Genomic DNA, 18885 nt, shown 5'->3' on the forward strand with positions numbered 1-18885 from the left:
TCACTGGCCCCAGATCCAAGGTTACATTAGCTGGCCCTTCCTCCAGTTTCTCCTTCAGTATGCCCACATGTAAAGGTCCATGCGTGCCGGGTGTGGTGGCACACGCCTTTAATCCCAGCACTCGGGAGGCAGAGGCAGGCGGATTTCTGAGTTCGAGGGCAGCCTGGCGTACAAAGTGAGTTCCAGGACAGCCAGGGCTACACAGAGAAACCCTGTCTCGAAAAACCAAAAAAAAAAAAAAGGTGCATGTGTGGTCCTGTGGACATCCCTCCCCTCCCCCATCCACCTCCCTAGTCAAAGCCCAAGCTGGGCAAAGAACAAGAACTGTCAATTTTGGGGCGCAGTCTATTTTATATAATGAGATCAGTTGTCTGGAAAGGGATATGGTGTCCAGAGTGAGATAGGGGACCCTGGGCTTGGGACCCATTGTTCAGATAGAAAAACTGAGATCAGGCCAGGTATGATTTGGGTTAGGGAGTCTGGGTGGAGCGGGGGGTCAACTCCAGCAGGGTAGGCACTGAGACTCGGATCTTCTCAGACTTCAGGAAAGCCACGTGCTTCTCATAGTAGGCAGCCTCATTAATGAACACAGGGTACACAGTGGAGTCCCCCTCATACAGTACGTCTTCTCCGCTGAACAGCTTGAAGATGGGTTCACCAGGCCTCAGTGGCTCAAAGTCATGGTCCTGGGAGAAGAGCCAAGGCCAAGGTTGCTGGGGTCATGACCTCTCCCCGACCCCCATCCCCAGGAGGGAGTAACTCTACCCTTGCCAAGGAGCACTGCTTAGAGACAAGATTAGTTCTGGGGAATGTGTCACCAGGATGATTTTGCTGTTTCAAGAACATCATGGTGTGTTCTATGCAAATTAAAATAGCTATGACATCATCAAGAAATACTCTCCGGCTGGAGAAATGGCTCAGCGGTTAAGAACACTGACTGCTATTCTGAAGGTACTGAGTTCAATTCCCAGCAACCACATGGTGGCTCACAACCATCTGTAATGAGATCCAATGTCCTCTTCTGGTGTGTCTGAAGACAGCAACAGTGTACTCACAGAAATAAATAAATCTTTAAAAAAAAAAGAAAAGAAAAGAAAAGAAAAGAAATACTCTTATCAGAATCACTCCTGTACACACTCTCTCTTCTTGGACAAAATACTGAACATGCTTATATTTTTTAAAGTAAAATCTCTAAAATAACTGTTGTTACACATCATTTGCAAAGCATATGGGCAGGTCTGGCTTAGGATTCTCTCACAGATGTCATAAATGAGATTAAAACTACTAAGACTGCTGTAGAAAAAGGCTATAGGACTGCACAAGAGCCTGTTTAACAGCGCCCCCTTGTGGACAGGCAGCTCCCAGGCATGGAGCTACTCACATATCCATGGAAAAACAATACTTGTACTTCTAAGCAGGTGACTTGTGTCCTGTCTCCTCCCCTTGGCTTCTCCTATTAAGAGAGGGCAGCATCCACCAGCCTCCCTACTCCACTGTGAAGATTTCAGCTGCTCCAAATGCCAGGCTCGGGGTGGGGCTCTAGGTGCAGGTATGGACTGCACCAACTTCTCATCCAGCTCAGGATTCTACGAGGGGCTCAGTCGGATGTTCTGGGTACCCCCACCCCAGCTCCCACAACACCAACCTGCAGTTGAGGGTGCACAGTGCCAGCCAGGTCACCATCTGTGGTGCGTGGGAAGTCCACACTGCCCAAGTTCCTGTAGATATCCATCTCAAAGGCGGGGAAGTCCATGCCTGTGTGTGACCACACAGGCTGTGGGTCACACACACAGGCTGTGTGTGACCACTTGTCCCTCTGGTTTCCAGAAGCCAACCCTTTCCTCAGACCTCAGTTTTCCTGAAAAGCTACTGGAGGGTCTCACCTTGGTTGAAGAGCTCAATGAAGTCTAGAATGGACGCCACCAGAGCTCGCATCTGGGAGAACAGGTCGGCCCGCAGCACGCCCTGAGGCTGTGGGCCTATCTCCAGACCTGGGGGGCCAGAAAAGGAGATGTCAGGCAAACGGCCCAGGCCTAGCCATGGTAGGTGAGTCCTCCTATCCCCTACCCCCCACCTCTGTCTCGATTCTGCTTCTTTTCTACCCTTCCTAACTCTGCCCCTCCTGAGTCCTCCCCCTCCCTGCCTACTCCTCCTACTCTCCTCCCCCACCCATCAGCTCACAGATTCCATTCTTGGATATAGATTCCACGCTGAAGGTCTCCGTCCCAGCTGGCTCATACTGAAAGAGGCGGCAGGGCATCCCCGGGTTCTGCCGCTGTGGGGTGAGAGGCACCAGTCAGGACCCAGGCCTTCTTGAGGGGAAACTTAGGCACTGACGCTGGGAAAAGCAGTGTGCAGGAGGCAGAGGGTCGTCCACCCTGCCCCACCTCTTTTCCTTGGTTGGAAGGAAAAGAGGTGGATACGGCGGCGAGTCTGGAGTACCTCAGGTGGCACTGGTCCCCCTGCCCCCTCCCCGCCCTCCTGCCTTCCCTCTAGGGGCCACCTGTAGGTAGTGGCACAGGTGCAAGTTGAAGGAGTTGTGGGAGGCTTCAGAGATGAGGCAGACTCCAGTGTTTGCTGTGGTGTTGTGCAGGTCTAGGGTAAAGTCAAAAGCCTGGCCTGTGCCCTTGGGACCCAGCAGCTGGTTCAACTCTCGGGCTCTTTTCACTTCGTACGGGTCATCGGGGGTAGCGGTGGAACTGTGGGGAAAGGAATGGGGGACATCAGTCCCCATCATCTCAGTCTCCCTTTCCTTGGCTAACTTCTCACTTTTGGTGGGGAAGAAGGGGAGAAGGGCATCCTACAAGATGCCTTCCCTGACTTCTCTTGGTCAGGCTGGATGCTCCATGTAGTCCCACCTTCACCCCAGTCTTTTTCTGTGCCTCCAGTAATCTGAAGCTGACATGTTGGTCCTGTTCCCCATGTATGTCTCACTCCAGCTGGTAAGAGTCTGGCCTACAGGGCAGACTTCCTGGAAGAGGTGACATCGATCTGGATCTTGCTAAACCAGATGGTCATTGAGAAAAGACAGAGATGCCTCGCTAGCCACTGTGACCAGTCTATAGGGATGCTAGTACCTGTCTGTGGACCGGCCAGCCTGGCCGAGGGTACTCACCCAAGGAAGGTGAGGGTGCAGGTGCGGTTGAGATCACAGTCCAGGTAACGGCAACAGGCGGCTGTGGCTGCTGGGTTGGCCAGAACCGGCATGGCTGAGAAGCTGGGTCTCTGTAGCTCCCCTGGGTTCTGTAGCCAGTACCGAGCCAGGTAGACGCCACACATCTCATTCCCGTGGGTGCCTCCAGTCACAGCCACGCGGAGCAGGGGCTCCCGGGACCCAGGCAGGGAGGACATCTCCCAGTGTGGGGAAGAACTGCACAAGAGATGTGGAGCCTAAGTATTCAGAGCCTGGACAGTAGGGTGAGCTCCCCACAGAAGAGTCTGAGGCAGGGGGATGCCAACTGTGACCCACCTGTACCCAGAAGCCAAGTTCAAGACACCAGCAGCCAAATTTTTGTTCCCCCTTGCAACCTCAGTCCCTCTTCTGGAATGTTGCTCTCCCCACTTTTCTCTCTGAGGACCTAAGTTGAGAAGGAGGACTCAGACATTCAGAAGGTCGACTGTTCCCACCCACACCACTGTCACCACAGAACTATTTTATAGATGGTTAAACCAATGCCTAGCTTTCCAGGGGAGAAGACTGTCACCCCCTAAGCTGTGCAGCAAGTGTCTGGGTTTCAGGCCACCTCTGCACCCTCCTCTGATCTGGTCGGGAGCCTCTGCCAGAGCCTCTTACCTGCTGGTACGAGCCTGGCTTCCCTAGGCCACAGGCCTAATGTGTCCACCTCCTAGGTGGCTGTATTTACAGGGCCGCAGGCCACTGGCAGGAAGTGTTTGTGCCAAGTAGGCCGAGAACTGGAGGCGGGAGGCTGGGCTGGGAGCCAAGCAGCCAAAGTTCGCAGGGCCCCACCCCTATCCCCTAAGCTCCGCCCCCACTCCCATCAGCTTAATGGGTCCAGGTCTCTGGGGCAGGTTCCTGTCCTTGCCCTTGCCTCTTTCTCCGGGAATGGGGACAGTTTTACTTGCAAGGGTCTCTGGGGACTTCTGCTGGAAGCTGCACTTGCCCAGAGATTCCCGACCTGGAACCATGTCTCCCAGTCCTCAGAAAGGACTTGGATTTGCTGACTGATGAGTACCGGTGGTCCACTGCTTGGTCTCTCAAGGGTAGACAAGGCCTGCCTGGTGTCCACTCCGATCCATGCAGAGAGGTGCTTTCCCTGAGGCTACTTAAGGCAGACAACAGTGGGCAGTGACTTGGTTTTGGCCACAGTAGCCCTCTTCCCTGCTACCTTCCCTCTGCACCAGCCTGGCTTTGCAGCCCACCGCCCACCTATTTAAAGCTGTGATCTATGAGGTTCAAATCTTACAGCTCACTGATGCTTCAAACAAAACCGCAAAATGTTTTGCCTGGTCTTTGTGATGGCCTTCAAGGACACTGTAACTGAAATGACTTTGTTTACTCTGCTTTGGGAAACAACCCTCAGGCCCAGTCTACAGATGTGGAAACTGAGGCTCAGCAGAGGAGCAAAGGGTACTCTGAACACAGGGGACAGTTGGAACTGGAGGACAGAGTGATCCTTTGCATTCCCTGAGACCTCCATGGGGGTCCTGGGGAAGTCCTGGTCCCCTGACCCTCAGCTGTCCCTCCTACTGAGCTCAGCTGTCCTCTGGCAGGAGGCAAGCACTGTTCAGAGGTCGCTGAGGAAAGAGGCAGTGAACCATGCAGCCCACTGAACCATCGGATTAACTATGCCTACTGACTGCACTTGGCCTCCGAGGTCAGGCCTTGTGTCCCAGGATGTCCTGGCATCCTGCAGGAACTAAATCACTCTCACTGTAGATCCAAGCTTACAAGACAGTTTGGACATTCTGGGTGGCGACCTTATCAAAGCTGCTTAGATCACACTCTAGCCTGAGTCTGCTCTCTTACCCTCCCCCACCCCATGGCACTGTCACTGTGGGTTCAGTGGAGCCCTGTGGTTCACCTTTGTTCTCACGAGGCCTGCCAGCTGTCCTTTAGCAAAGAGCTAGAAGCATGAAGTGTGGCCCTGGGCACCTTTTCTGCAGTCTGAGGCATCAGTGGAGAGAGGGTTGAGACCTTCCTAAGGTCTATACAGAAGGCCATGAATCTTTTGTCAACAGCTCTTGGGGCTGTTTACCAAGCCCTGCAGGTGGCAGGGGGTGAGTACCCTGTCTCCTTCAGGGACCCTGCCCTGCTCCAGCCTGAAGCCTTGATGGTCAGTCTGAAGCCCCCCACCCCAACCACCACCACCCCAGCTGCTGGGGTCCTGATGACTCCCGTAGGGCCTTGCAAACAGGAACTGCTTTGCAACTTGGCTGTTTATGGGGGGTGGGAGGGTTCAGGACCCTTCCTGCCAGGAGGTTCAGCTCTGTGGAGGCCACAGTGAATTAGACCCCTGAGGGAAGAGATGGCTTCTGACAAGCTGTGTCACCTGGAGAGAGGCAGCGTGTTCCCTGGGCCTTAGATCCTGCATGGGAAGTGAGGGTGAGGCAGCCCTGAGCTCAAGACAGCAGTGGGGAGTACAGGAGAGCAAGAACATCCCGAGGTAAGCAAGGGCTGGAGCCCAGCATCTCTCTAGTTAGGGAAACTGAGGCCCAGAAATGCATCTGAACTAAGCTACTGCCACCGTACCCTCAAGCTGTAAATCTTGATCCAAGAGGGTCTGTGGCCTGAGATCCATGCCTGAGAATCGTGGACCCAGTGGGTTTGAAGTCCCAGGCTTGATCCTCCACTCTCCTGATCAGGCTGTGGCTCCTTTTGTCTGCTCAGCTCCTCTGGCCTGCCTGTCATATCTTGGTAAAGTCTGACAACCTTGTTCCCTGTGCCTGGTCTGCTGAGCCCTCAAGAAATGACACTGGCCACTGTCTTACCAGCTCTTCTCCAGACTCCCATCTCTGTCTGTCCTTCACAAATGACCTGCCATCTCCCTGAGTGAATCCCAAGGTGACACTGGGGACATGAGCGTGTGTCATGTAGCCGATCCTCCAGCTTTCTTCTGGGATGGCCCCTCTCAGGGCTGGTGTTTTCCTCCCAGGGCTGGTGGGTGACAGTCGGATTTGTCTTGCTTTGAAAAAGCTTTGGATGCTGTGTGGAAGCCAGCCCTGGGGACTGAGCCAGGAAAAGAAGGACCCATGAGGCTGTGCCAGGGATCAGCCAAGAGACCACATGGCTTCCACCTGGAGAAGGGGCGAAGAAAGGCCCTGGGGAGATGGGAAAGGGGTGTGGAGAGGAGTCTAGCCAGCACCACACCTGAGAAGGGTGAGGGCCCAAATGGAAATGGAGACCTGGAAAGTAAGCCACGTGTGGACTGACCAGGAGCCTTGTGGCCAGGCCACGTGTGGACTGACCAGGGTCTAGGACCTGGGTTTGATGATGTCTTCGTGGGGACACTTTCCCTCTTCTCAAGGGATGCATGGCTAGTTGGGGGGAGGGAGAGAGAGGAGGCAGCTGAGCGGTGACTGTTTTCTGCCCCTCAGCCCTCCCACACCTGCCTTATTAATTCGATTCAGAAACCAGGCAGGGACAACTCTGGCTGTTTACTGGGGACAAGGCAGGCAGACAGAGCTGGCTTTTGTCCTCTTGTGTCTGCTTTCTAGAGAACAAATACTTGGATAGGAATAGACTTCAGTGGCCATGCTGGGGCAGAGAAGCATGGGACATCTCTTTGTAGTCCTCCGGAGGCCATTGAGAACCCTCTGGGTCCACAGGCACTCGCCCCACCCCCACCCCCACAGGGAACAGCTCTGCCTTTGCCTCTGCACTGTGTTAGGTCAGACTTTCAGAACTTGGTGCTGCTGCTGCCTGTCAGGAGCTGAAGCTGTAACAGCTTAAGGGACAGCATCCTGCTTTTAAATGAGGCGGTGATAAAGGACCCATGACGAGAGCTCCTTGGAATGAAAGGGTTGGCAGGGCTACACAAATCCATCACTGAAGAAAGTCAGGACAGGAACCTGATAGCAGGAACTTGAAGTAGAAGCCATGAAGGAGTACTGATTATGGGCTTGCTCCCCATAGCTTGTTCAGCCTGCTTCCTTACCCACCCCTGGACCAACTGCCCAGGGATGGAACCACCCACAGCAAGCTGGGCCTTCTCCATGAGACTTATTCATCAAGAAAAGGATCCACAGACTTGCCTACAGGCCAATCTGATGGAGATTTTTTTCTCTGTTGAGGTTTCCTCTTTCCAAGTGACTCTGGTTTATGTCAAGTTGTCAAAACAAAACAAAACAAAACAAAACACTAACACAGTTCACACAAGGCAGGAGGCCACTTGCTTGCCATGGCCTGACACAGATATATGCCTCTACCTAAACCCTGCCTACAATCAGACATGACCTCCCACTCCACCCCAGGGGGTCCTGCTGCATGCTCTGCCTTTCCAGCACCTTCTCTGTCGTCAGTCCCTTCAGCTCTCACTCCAGTACTGCCCTATGGCTTCTTCTTACAAACCGAATGCCCTGGGATGAACGAAGGAAGATGCACCCATATTGTCTACTTTCTTATGGTCTCTCTAGTACCTAAAGACCACTGTGGGCCCAGCACCTACAGCTGGTCCCACATGACCCCACTGGAGCCCCAGGGTGACTCCCAAACCTGTCACTCACCTGCCCCCATGCATTCGGCTACCACTCTCATCATCTGACCATCTCATCCGGCTACAGCCAGCCCTCATCCACACTGCAGGCACCTCTTCCAGCCAGCCCTCATCCACACTGCAGGTATCTCCTCCAGCCAGCCCTCATCCACACTGCAGGCACCTCCTCCAGCCAGCCCTCATCCACACTGCAGGCACCTCCTCCAGCCAGCCCTCATCCACACTGCAGGCACCTCCTCCAGCCAGCCCTCATCCACACTGCAGGTACCTCCTCCAGCCAGCCCTCATCCATACTGCAGGTACCTCCTCCAGCCAGCCCTCATCCACACTGCAGGTACCTCTTCCAGCCACCGCCAGCCCTCATCCACACTGCAGGTACCTCCTCCAGCCACAGCCAGCCCTCATCCACACTGCAGGTACCTCCTCCAGTCACAGCCAGCCCTCATCCACACTGCAGGTACCTCCTCCAGTCACAGCCAGCCCTCATCCACACTGCAGGTACCTCCTCCAGCCAGCCCTCATCCACACTGCAGGTACCTCCTCCAGCCAGCCCTCATCCACACTGCAGGTACCTCCTCCAGCCAGCCCTCATCCACACTGCAGGTACCTCCTCCAGCCAGCCCTCATCCACACTGCAGGTACCTCCTCCAGCCAGCCCTCATCCACACTGCAGGTACCTCCTCCAGCCAGCCCTCATCCACACTGCAGGTACCTCCTCCAGCCAGCCCTCATCCACACTGCAGGTACCTCCTCCAGCCAGCCCTCATCCACACTCAGGTACCTCCTCCAGCCAGCCCTCATCCACACTGCAGGTACCTCCTCCAGCCAGCCCTCATCCACACAAGCAGGTACCTCCTCCAGCCAGCCATCATCCACACTGCAGGTACCTCCTCTCTTTATTGTTCTCTTCTCAATCACCCATAAGCCCCTGCTATGTGCCTCTGCTGTGTCCCCTATGTACCATTCTAGAGACTCCATCACCCCAATTTTCTAACACCACACTTCTTTAATTTTCTCAACTGCAGGCCACGAGCTCAGGTTTGTTGTGAGTCTAAGGATGAGGAGCCCAATAGCCAAGGCTGGGAACTGGAAGTGGCTTCAGGGTGGGGACCAGGGAAAAACAAGGGGCCAATCTCAGGGCCCAGGCATCCTGTCTACCCAGCCTCCAGCCCCACGATCCTCAACAAAACAGTCCCACAGCACTGCCCCCGCCATCCTCCATGAGCTTAACACAATCCTGTCTTGACTCAAGGCCTCGGTTTCCCCATGTTTAGATAAAACCTTCAGTTTTTGTTTGTTGAGATAGGGTCTTTACATATCCCTGGAATCACTTTGTAGACCAGGCTAACCTTACAAAGGTCACGAAGATCCACTTGTCTCTGCCTCTGCTGGGATTCAAGGCATGTGCCACCACACCCAGTCCAAAGCCTCCACTTTTAAAGATTTTGTTATTTTCCATGTATTAGTGTTTTTCCTACATGTATATCTGCACATCACATGTGTGGTTGATTCCTGCTGAGGCAAAAGAGGGTGTTGAATGCCTTGGAACTGGAGTTCGAGATGATTGTAAGCTGCCATGTGGGTGCTGGGAACAATTCCTTTGGAAGAGCAGCCAGTGCTTTTAACCACTGAGCTATCTCTTTATCCCCGAGTTTCAAATTTCATATTCTACCTCTCATTACATCTTTCTAGGAGCAGAGATGTGGCCAGTACATATTACACACTCCTGCCTGGATCCAGAGCAGACATAACTAATCAACCATGCTTTCCTTCTTATTCATGCTGTTTCCTGGCTTGCCATTCTATGAATTACCTTTATAATGTCATGTCTGCCCCTTCTGGTGCCATGAGCCAATAGTAAATCTTTTCTCCTTGAATTTGCCCATGTGAGGTCATTTAATACAGGAAAGTAACAAATGAACACACTGAGATTCCACCAGTAATTCTGATTTGAGGTCATGATCATGTCACTTCAGGTGGGACAAAGCCACCCTCTAGCTATGGATGAAGTTGTGAGCAACTGCTCTGTCTTTTGGGATCCTGTTACGATCTGACAAATTAAGTCTGCCTTAGTCGCCAGATCTGCACAAACTTGGTGAGGGGGCTTCTCTGTCTAAGCAGAAGAGCAGGAGGCTGCTGAGGATTCTGTGCTATGGAAAGGGGTATACGTCTGCCTGGCTGCGGGTGTATTCAGAAAACCTTCCAGAAGTGGGGTATTCACAGGCTGGGCCACACACCTGCCTTTCAAAAACCACTGGGGACTTGGAAGCCACTAAAAGCTCAGGTAGGTTGGGGCAGGGCAGCAGGAGAGAGGAGTCAAGGTGGCATTCACAGGAGGGTGCAGCTCGGGGAGCCTATGGCCCAGCTTATCAGTTGTTGGTTCCAGGGACCATAAGGCGGGTAACGGAGGTCATTAAGCTTTTCCATCCCAGGGCTGCGCAGCAGGCAGGCACGATGGTGGGAGAAGGTGTCAAAGGAGAACTTGCCATGGTACCTGCCCATTCCGCTGTTGCCTGCAAGGACACACAGAGAGAGTGTGAGGGCAGCACCTGGGCAGCCCCGCTCACCAGCCTGGGAAGCTCAAAGCTTGCAAGGGAGCTCAGAGAAACGCAGGGCAATCAAAGAACGATTTATAGATAGGGAACCTGAGGCCATAAGAGGCCCAGAGCCTGGATCCAAGTGGAGTCGCAAAGAACTTTCTGGGATGGGGAGTGGGGGCAGGAACTCACCAACTCCCCCCAAAGGCAGAGCTGGTAGGGTCAGGTAGAGGAAGCCATCGTTGCCTCCAAAGCCACCGCTGCTGGTGCGTTCCAACATCTGGTTCACCACCTGAAAGAGATGGAAGTGAGCAAAGGTGGGTGGGTGAGTTCTGACAGTCCACCAGGGGACTAGAGAGTCCTCCCTTCTGCACTGCCTCCCCCAGCTCCTCCTTACACTGAGCAGTCCCTTATTTTAAGCACTCACTAGGGGGCGCACTTTACAAGGCCTATTATTATAAGCATGAGAAGGTTATAACTGAAAGAGAGTGGATGGATCCCCACTGCAGCCAGGCAGGCACTGCCTGTGAGGTCCTCAATGGTGTTGTCCTTCAATCTCATAGGATCTTGGCTTATGAGGAATTTTGCACAGCTCAGAAGGGGGAGTGGCCTCCCTAGAACACCTCTTACTGCCAGCAGAGGATGCCCCAGCCAGGATAGACACCTGGCACCTATGGCCCTGACGCTGTCTGTCTTCATGTGTCTGTGCAGTATTCAATGGAACCAAGCTATCTGTTAAAACTTGCAGCATTAGTCTAATGCTCTAAGCAGTGGATGTGACCAGTCTGTCCCCTTTTCACCCACCCTGTGGCCCAGCCCCAAGAGGCCCCACCTGGTTGTTGTTGGAATAGGCATACAGTGCTAACGGCTTCTCCCGCCGGTTGATGAACTCGATGGCTTCATCCAGGCTTCTCACAGTCACCAGGGGCAGGATGGGCCCAAAGATCTCCTCCTGCATCACAGCCTCTGTCTCCTGCACGTCCACCAGCACTGTGGGGGCTGAGGACAAAGGGAGATACAGCCTTGCTTGTTGTCATGGTAAGGATGGGAACAAAGTTCCAGACTGGGCACACTCAGGATCTGAACCTCAGGATTCTAAGGTCTGAGTGTCCAGGGACCTGACATCCTGGGACAATGAAAAGCAAATGGAAATCTAAGCCCAGACACCTGGGGTCCCAGCTCAGTGAGTCTAAAGCTGTGGGACCTAGGGTTGTAATTGAGGAGTCACAGGCTTAGGTGCAGTTATAGCACAAGAATAGGTTAACTTAAGGATGCAAGGAGTCATGCTGAGGCTGACAACCAGGGTCCAACATGGCCTGCTTCAGTATGAAGGGTCTCAGCCCAGGTAGGCTGTGTGCCAGGGACAGGGACAGGAGACTCACCAATGTAGCGCTCTCCTTCATCACTCTGGCCACCGATGGCCACACGGCCACAGCCCAGCAATCCCTGGAGCCTCTTGAAATGCTTCTGGTTGATGATTCTGCCCAGGTTGGGGGAGGTCTGGGGGTTGTCTCCATAGAAACGTGTGATGGCATTCTGCAGGGCAGGCACCAACCGCTCCTGCATCTCCTGGCTACACAGGACATAATCGGGGGCCACACAGGTCTGGCCGGCATTAAAGTAGCGGAACCAGGCCACACGGTTGGCCACTGTCTGGGGGTCGCAGTTGTCATCCACATAGCAGGGGTTCTTACCCCCCAACTCCAGGGTGATGGGTGTCAGGTGTTTGGCAGCAGCAGCCATGACGATCTTGCCTACCCGAGGACTTCCTGAGAACATGGTCAAGAGGCACCTGGTCAACTAGCATTACCTTTGGCCTCCTCTGTCCACAGAGACCTTTCTCAACCCAAGTTCTGGGCTGTTCTACCTACCTCCTAGAGTCTGTCTCCATCCTGACCACCCAGAAGCCAATCTCCAAGAATCTCAGAGGGCCTGGAGAGCCACCCTCAGGGACACCTCCACCTCCTGATTCATCCTTTCCCCAGCCTATGGCCTTACCCACAATGCTTTTGCACTGTATTATCTGCTATCCCCCTACCCCAGGTCCTGGACAGGGCTCTCCTTACCTGTGAAGAAGATATAGTCAAATTTGTGTTCCAGCAGTTGCCCAGTTTCCTCGGGTCCTCCCAACATCACAGCAAAGCAGCTCTACAAGGCAGGAAGATAGCTCAGGAGGCAGACTCGGGGTAGGAGGACCTCCCCACTGGCCAGGACAGGGGTGTGGGGGTGCCAGCTGCTTGGCAGGCAAAGCCATGCTCACCTGGTCCAGATACTGGGGTAGCAGCTCTGCCAGCACCTTCTCTGTGTTCTTGCTAATTTCTGATGGCTTCAGCACCACACAGTTTCCTGCCAGGAGTCAGTGGGGAAGTAGTGAGGGGAGGCTGGTGCTTGCACCCTTCTTGGACCTCTGGAAGCCTTCTGTGGGAAGACTAGGAGGGCTCAGAACCCCACTCACCTGCAGCAATGGCTCCCACTAAAGGCATGATCATCAAGTTCACAGGATAATTCCAGGGTGCAATGATAAGCACCAGGCCAAAGGGCTCTTTCCGGATGAAGGCTGAGCTCAGTTTGGTGAGCTAGGATGCAGAATCATAGACAGGTGTCAGATGAGTAAGAGCCCCCCTAACACACACACACACACACATACACACACACTCACACACCAGTGCCTGGGTGATGGAGTCCCCACATGAGAAGGCTGGCTTACTTTGGACTCAAGGGCAGGAATGTGCACAGGAATGCTACCCCACTTTTGCCTTCACTCACCATCCCTCAGCCAACAGGACTCACCAAGTTGGTGGACACAAACTCGTCCTTCATCCAGGTCTGCAGGTTCTTGAGGGCCAGATCCACCTCATTCTGGCACAGGATGATCTCACTCATGTCTGACTCGAAGCCTGACTGTGGGGTAAGGAAGTCAGGTTCAAGGCTGGGCTGGGCCTACCGTTTGGATAAGGCTTGAGACAATTACATGGAGCTTATAAACACAGTGTGGTTGCCCCATGGGACTAATCCTGAGCTGCAGCTGCCTCTTCTGAGGCTTTGGGGAAGCAACTTACGCTGAGTGCCTCAGTTTCCCAATTTGGTAACAACTGTTAAGCTGTTACGCCGGCCCCTCGGGGTGTTCCGTGTGTTTAGCTAATGTTGCAGTCTGTGCTTAGAGCAAGGGTTAAATAAACTGGGAGGCTTGCTCCTCAAGGGCACAGCTGTCCCATCCAGATGCCCCACTCATCCCCCATACAGTACCTTGCCCACATCCTTAGCCAGTGCATCTTGCAGCAGCTCTTTGTTTTCCTGCAAGAAGCGACCCAGGCCCCGCAGCTGTGCAGTCCGGAACTCAGTAGGCCGAGTCCGCCCTGCATTGAAGGCCTCCCGCAGGCTGTGCAGTGTGGCCTCAGAGGGGCCTGCCCTGCAGGATAGGACAGTGTTCATTGGTAGTTTGTGCTCCTGTCAACCTTGGGGTAGAGCTTCATCAACCCCAGGGCCTGAGGCAGCCTCCCAGTACACATCAGCCATACCCTACTTTCCCATCCTCCCCAAGCCCTATCCTCCAACCCGGAGTTTTATATCCCCCCAAAGACCATAGGGTCCAGTGGCCACATAATGGAGTTGTATGCACATGCGGTTACTGTGTGTTTCTGATTTTCGTTTTATTTTTATGACTTTTTGTTTGTAGTTGTTTGAAATAAATAATTTCATGGTTTTCTCTCTCTTTTTCTTTTAAATCTTATTTTTTTATTGGGCGTGAAGCGAGGCACTCACACCATGTGTGTGTGAAGGTCAGAGGTCAGATTTGTAGTCGGTTCTCTCCTTGGCAATCGATCACAGGTCACCAAAGCTCAAGTGGCTACGTATGTACCTCAGCCTCTCTCTCTCTCTCTCTCTCTCTCTCTCTCTCTCTCTCTCTCTCTGTCTGTCTCTGTGTGTGTGTGTGTCCCTGCCAGCATATGTGGAAATGAGTATAGCCCCTTTCCATAGAACACTGCAGGAGGAGCAGCTCTGCCGGGAGGAGACTGAGACCAACGGAGCCACCTGGAAAGGCCTCTTTCCCACCCCTGAGTTGCCTGCAGGTAGTGCAGTGTGCTTCAGTTCCCCAGTTCCCCACCCCCACCCCCAGACAGCGTGTCTCTGTGTAGCCTTGGCTGTGCTGGAACTTGCTCCGGAGACCAGGTTTGAACTTACAGAGATCTGCCTGCTTCTGCCTCCTGAGTGGGATTTCCAGATTTTGGGAGCTGTCACCCATTCTGGGTTGGGCCTTGGTGAGGCAGCTGTCTTTGAGTCATTTCTGCTCCTGTAAGTGACCCCCTCTCCCATATTCCTGTAAGTTCCTCAGGTTGAATTTTAGTGGTAACCATACTTTCCTTTGTTATGGGATTCCTGTCTGAGGTGAGTAGATATATGTGTTCTGTCACCCCAGGAAAAGTTTTGCCACATAACAGTAGCCCAGGTTTGCCTCCAACTATGAAGCTGATATTTATATGGCTGTGTGTGCATGTGCTTGTGTGTTTGTATTCATGTGCACCCATTTTCAAGTGTCTACATACATGTAAGGCGTCTCTCTCTGTCAGTGGGTGCTTCTTCACACCTGAGTGTCTGTACACAAGCGTCTTGTGTTGTGAGTTGGGTGGGAATGGGTGTTGCTTTGAATGTGTGAACAGGAGCAGCACTGTTGGTGTTAGCATTTCCTCTAGGCTCTGTCCAACAGTTACCTAGCAACAGCCAGTTAGGAGTCTGACTCATGTATTAAAGACTGTTCCGGTTTCTCTTTCTCTCTCTCTCTCATCTCTCTCTCCATGTGTTTCTGGCCAGCCTCTTCCTTTCTTTCTCCTCTAAATTTCTGTCCTCTCTCCCCTTTCTTTCTCTACTCCCTTCCCCAGACTCCATTCCCATGTCCCAAATAAACTTCATTTCATACTAGACCCATCATATAGCTAACACCTGCAAAGGGGGGAGGTGCTTCAGCATGGGCCCACTAAGGCACCCCCTCCCTCTGTATCATGTCACTGCATTACAAAATATATCAGTTGGGACCTGCTCCCAGCCCTGAGAGGGACAGGGACAGCACCTCACTGAATGCCCTGGAGGTTCTACCCCCCTGACACTTATATCCTCCCTGGACATCAGCAGGCCAACATCCTACTTAAAGACATCCAGACACACATCTCTGCAGACAGTGCTTCTCTGTGGACAAAGCTACTCTCACAACAGTTCCACCACCACCCACCCCACCACACACCCCTCAACCCTGGCATTGAACAGAATTTTAAAACGGAGCCCCCGTGGACAGAACTCTTAGGACAGAGCCTGTTCTTAAGAACGAGAGGCTAAACTGAGCAGCCACTGCAGGCTCTCAGGGGCTGTCCCAGCTGAGGAATGTGGGGACAGGAGAGTTCAGGCTTACCTTCCTCCCCAGGACAGACAGACAGCAGCTGATTTCCCAACTGAGGCCTCCACATTTAGGTCCCCCTCCCCTGGGGCCTGCAGGACTCTTCCTGAGCAGACTCACCTCCTGTCAGGCCTGAATGGGGAACACAGGCCCTCGTTCCTTACAGTCAGACCTGGAGGAGTTCCCACCTAGACCCCTAGCCAGGAAGACCAGGGGCTATTCCCTGCAGGGACTCCCTGGAGGACCTGGGCCTGGCTCGGGCTACTTGGTTCCCTAGTCCCTGGACAACTGGAACAATTGGCCTAAACTGTATGCCCTAGAGCTCCTTCTGGGGTGCCATGTCACCATGTCACCAGCCCTCACAGTGCCCCTGCCCAGGCTCCATGAGCTCCTGGTCACATTGCCTGTGGTTCTAACAGTGTCCATCCTTCCTACTGCCTCCCTGGGACTGAAGCTGAGGTGTAGTAAGGTCCCTGGGGCTCCTTAATGTGGGGCAGCCTACTCTACTCTGCTCTGTTATAATCTGTAGGGTTACTGCTGTGCACGCTGACTGTCACTGACTGACATGTCAGCTACATAGCACGAGTCTAATTATACAGGATCAGCAGCATAGGCATCTCTGGAGGCAGGCCAGAGAGCTGTCATGCAGGCTCTAACTGTAGTGAAGACACAGGAAGCACTGCAAAGGCTTCGGGGTGCAGAGTGTGAGAAATGGGGTATAGCAGGGACAGTTGTCTTGATGGGACCTGCTTCATGGAGAGCCAGGGTGGATTCTGTGCACACCACATACACACAACAGGGAACAAGGCTGGAAGGAAGGCAGAACTGGCATTTAGAAAGAGGGCTGGCATGTCTCATCTTATCTAAGCCTTGTGGTACATATCATCTCATCGTATCTAAGCCTTGTGGTACATATCTCATCTTATCTAAGCCTTGTGGTACATATCATTTCTCCATAATACGGATGAGAAAGTGAAGCTCAAAGAGCCCAGCTGATTTTCCCAGTTTGCTTTGACTGTCAATCTGACACAGCCTAAGGTCACTTGAGAAGGGAGTCACAAAGGAGCAATTGCCCAGACCAGATTTGCCTGTGTGAAGTTGTCTTGATTGTTAGTGGATACAGAAGGGCCTAGCCCACTGTGGGTGGCACCATTCCCTAGATAGGTGGTCCTGGCCTGTGTAAGAAAGCTTGCTGAGAATAAGCCTGTGTGCTAATCAGAAAGCAGAGCCCTCTGTGGTTTCTGTTGTATTTCCTTGGCTTTGAGTTAGCACCAACATTGACTTCCCTCAGTGATGGTCTCTGATCTGTAAGCTGACATCAGTCCTTTTCTCCTCTAAGCTGCTTCTGGGCAGAGTGTTTTATCACATTGACAGAAAGGAAATGAGAGCAGCTTCCTCAAGTTTCTGATAGACAATGGGTGTTTTTCAGTCCCCACAGCTCTCTCCTACACCAACACTATGACTATGTTCCAATATGCATCCCACTTGGTGTATGTAGAGGAGTTATGTATGCATAGATGTGTGGTGCTTATATGAGGGACTGCTTGCATGCATGCAGGTGTGTGTGCAGGTGCATGTGGAGACCAGAGATTGACATCTGCTATCTTCCTCAGTTCTCTTTCTTTAATGAGGCAGAATGCATCGCTGAACCCAGACCTCACTCCTTGAGCTGCTCTAGTCACTGCAACCAAGGGGCATCCCTGTCTCTGCCTGGCAACAGTGGCTTCCCAGCTTTCATGCCCAGCTGCTTTTGCTTGATGTGAGGCAGGTGTGTGGAAGTGGTGACGTGGATCTCACTGCACAGCCTTAGCTAGCCAGGTACTCTTTCTGTAACTTTGAACTTGAAGCAGTCCCCCTGCTTCTGGGTATGGAGGTGACATGTGTGCCACCATGCTGAGCTTCTAGACACATGGTTTTTATCCTTTCCTCTATGCTTTTCAGTTGCTTCCAGATTTTCCAAGAGAATGTAATGTTTCCAGAGCTACAGTGAGCAACACTATTTTTTTTTAACGACACTGGATCACACTATGTGGCTCTGGCTGGCCTGGCACACTCCATGTACACCAGGCTGGCCTCAGACTCACAGAGCTGCACCTACCTCTGCCTTGGAGTGCTGGTGTTAAAGACGTGTGCCCTCCATCACACTGGGCATGATGGTGGGATGATGACGGGATCTTGTGTAGCCTTGAATTTGTTATCTATCAAAGGATGACCTAGAACCCTTGACCCTCATGCTTTCACTCCTACTCCCAAGTGCTGGGATTATAGGCATGTGCCATTACACTCAGTGTTTTCAGTCCTAGGGGTCAGAAACAGAGCCTCATGCACTCTAGGCAAGCCTTCTGTCATCCACAACCCCGCTGTTTTCTCACTACGCAGTCTAGGCTGTCCTTGAACTCATGCTTCTCCTACCTCAACATTTAGAGAGCTGAGATGACAGGCATAAACCACTGTGCCCCACTGGTAACATAGCTTTTTAAACCTAAAACTGGATTGGGTGTGGTAATGCTCACCAGCATTCCAGAGGCAGAGGCAAACAGATCTCTGTGAGTTTGGGGCCAGCCTGGTCTACACAGTTAATTCCAGAACAGCCAGGGCTACACAGTGAGACCCTGACTCAAACAGAGAGGCAGGCAGGCAGACAGACAGACAGACAAACTTCTCGGCTCTGATCTTGCCTCCCAAGAGGTCCCCTCCTTTCTGATCCTGGTGGCAGCTCTAGTGTCCCTTGCCAGGTCTCCATCTGCTTGTGCGGCTGCCACCTTAGCAGCATGGAGCTCCTCCAGACAGGATGAGGTTTGCCCCTCGTCCTGGGACTCTTGGGTGTTTCTTATATGTAACAGGAACATGAGGCTCAGAAGAAGCAGGCAGATGATTGTGTACCTCTGATCTAGGCCTCCGGTCCTGTTGTAATGACCTAGGCTGTCCTGTTGTAATGACATAGGCTCACTGCTGGTCTCAAACCCTCAGCTCCTAGCCCTGCCCCTCACCCGTGACTCCATATCCTGTTCCCAACACATCTGTCCCCCACCCAGGGCCTTTTTTTTTTTTTTTTTTTTTTTTTTTTTTTTGTACTGAGGCCCCTTTGCCACCAGTTCCAGAGGCCCCACCTACCCCTGAGAGGGCTCCGAGCCTGTCTCCGCAGCAGACATTCTGGCTCCAGATGTGCAGCAACTCTTGTAGCCAGGCTCTCAATTGCCTCTGCCGATCTTTCTAGGTGGGGTCACACTGCCTTGCCCTACCTGGCAGTGCAGCGCCTGGTCTTGAAGCTCTAACAGGTGGTGGGTGG

General features: G+C 52.9%; 2 protein-coding genes across 2 annotated transcripts; both read right to left on the reverse strand.

The window, feature by feature from the left end:
* Window positions 1-331: 331 nt before the first annotated feature.
* Acy3 (aminoacylase 3) lies at window positions 332-3907 on the reverse strand. The gene is made up of 8 exons (XM_021151854.3): window positions 3794-3907; window positions 3470-3578; window positions 3116-3370; window positions 2504-2699; window positions 2182-2275; window positions 1884-1991; window positions 1646-1755; window positions 332-686 (listed from the first exon to the last, which is right to left on the reverse strand). Exons 3-8 carry the CDS (start codon window positions 3349-3351, stop codon window positions 471-473), a joined length of 960 nt encoding a protein of 319 aa, XP_021007513.1. The 5' UTR covers window positions 3352-3370; window positions 3470-3578; window positions 3794-3907; the 3' UTR covers window positions 332-470.
* Window positions 3908-9609: 5702 nt separating this feature from the next.
* Window positions 9610-18885, reverse strand: LOC110285705 (aldehyde dehydrogenase family 3 member B2). The gene is made up of 10 exons (XM_021152065.2): window positions 18711-18885; window positions 13457-13619; window positions 13001-13111; window positions 12666-12786; window positions 12471-12556; window positions 12277-12358; window positions 11593-11979; window positions 11043-11209; window positions 10403-10502; window positions 9610-10186 (listed from the first exon to the last, which is right to left on the reverse strand). The coding sequence occupies exons 1-10, from the start codon at window positions 18746-18748 to the stop codon at window positions 10002-10004; spliced, it is 1440 nt and encodes a 479-aa protein (XP_021007724.2). The 5' UTR covers window positions 18749-18885; the 3' UTR covers window positions 9610-10001.

Source organism: Mus caroli, unplaced genomic scaffold (assembly GCF_978045245.1).
Source record: "Mus caroli unplaced genomic scaffold, Mus_caroli_1 scaffold_20, whole genome shotgun sequence".
NCBI lineage: Eukaryota > Metazoa > Chordata > Mammalia > Rodentia > Muridae > Mus > Mus caroli.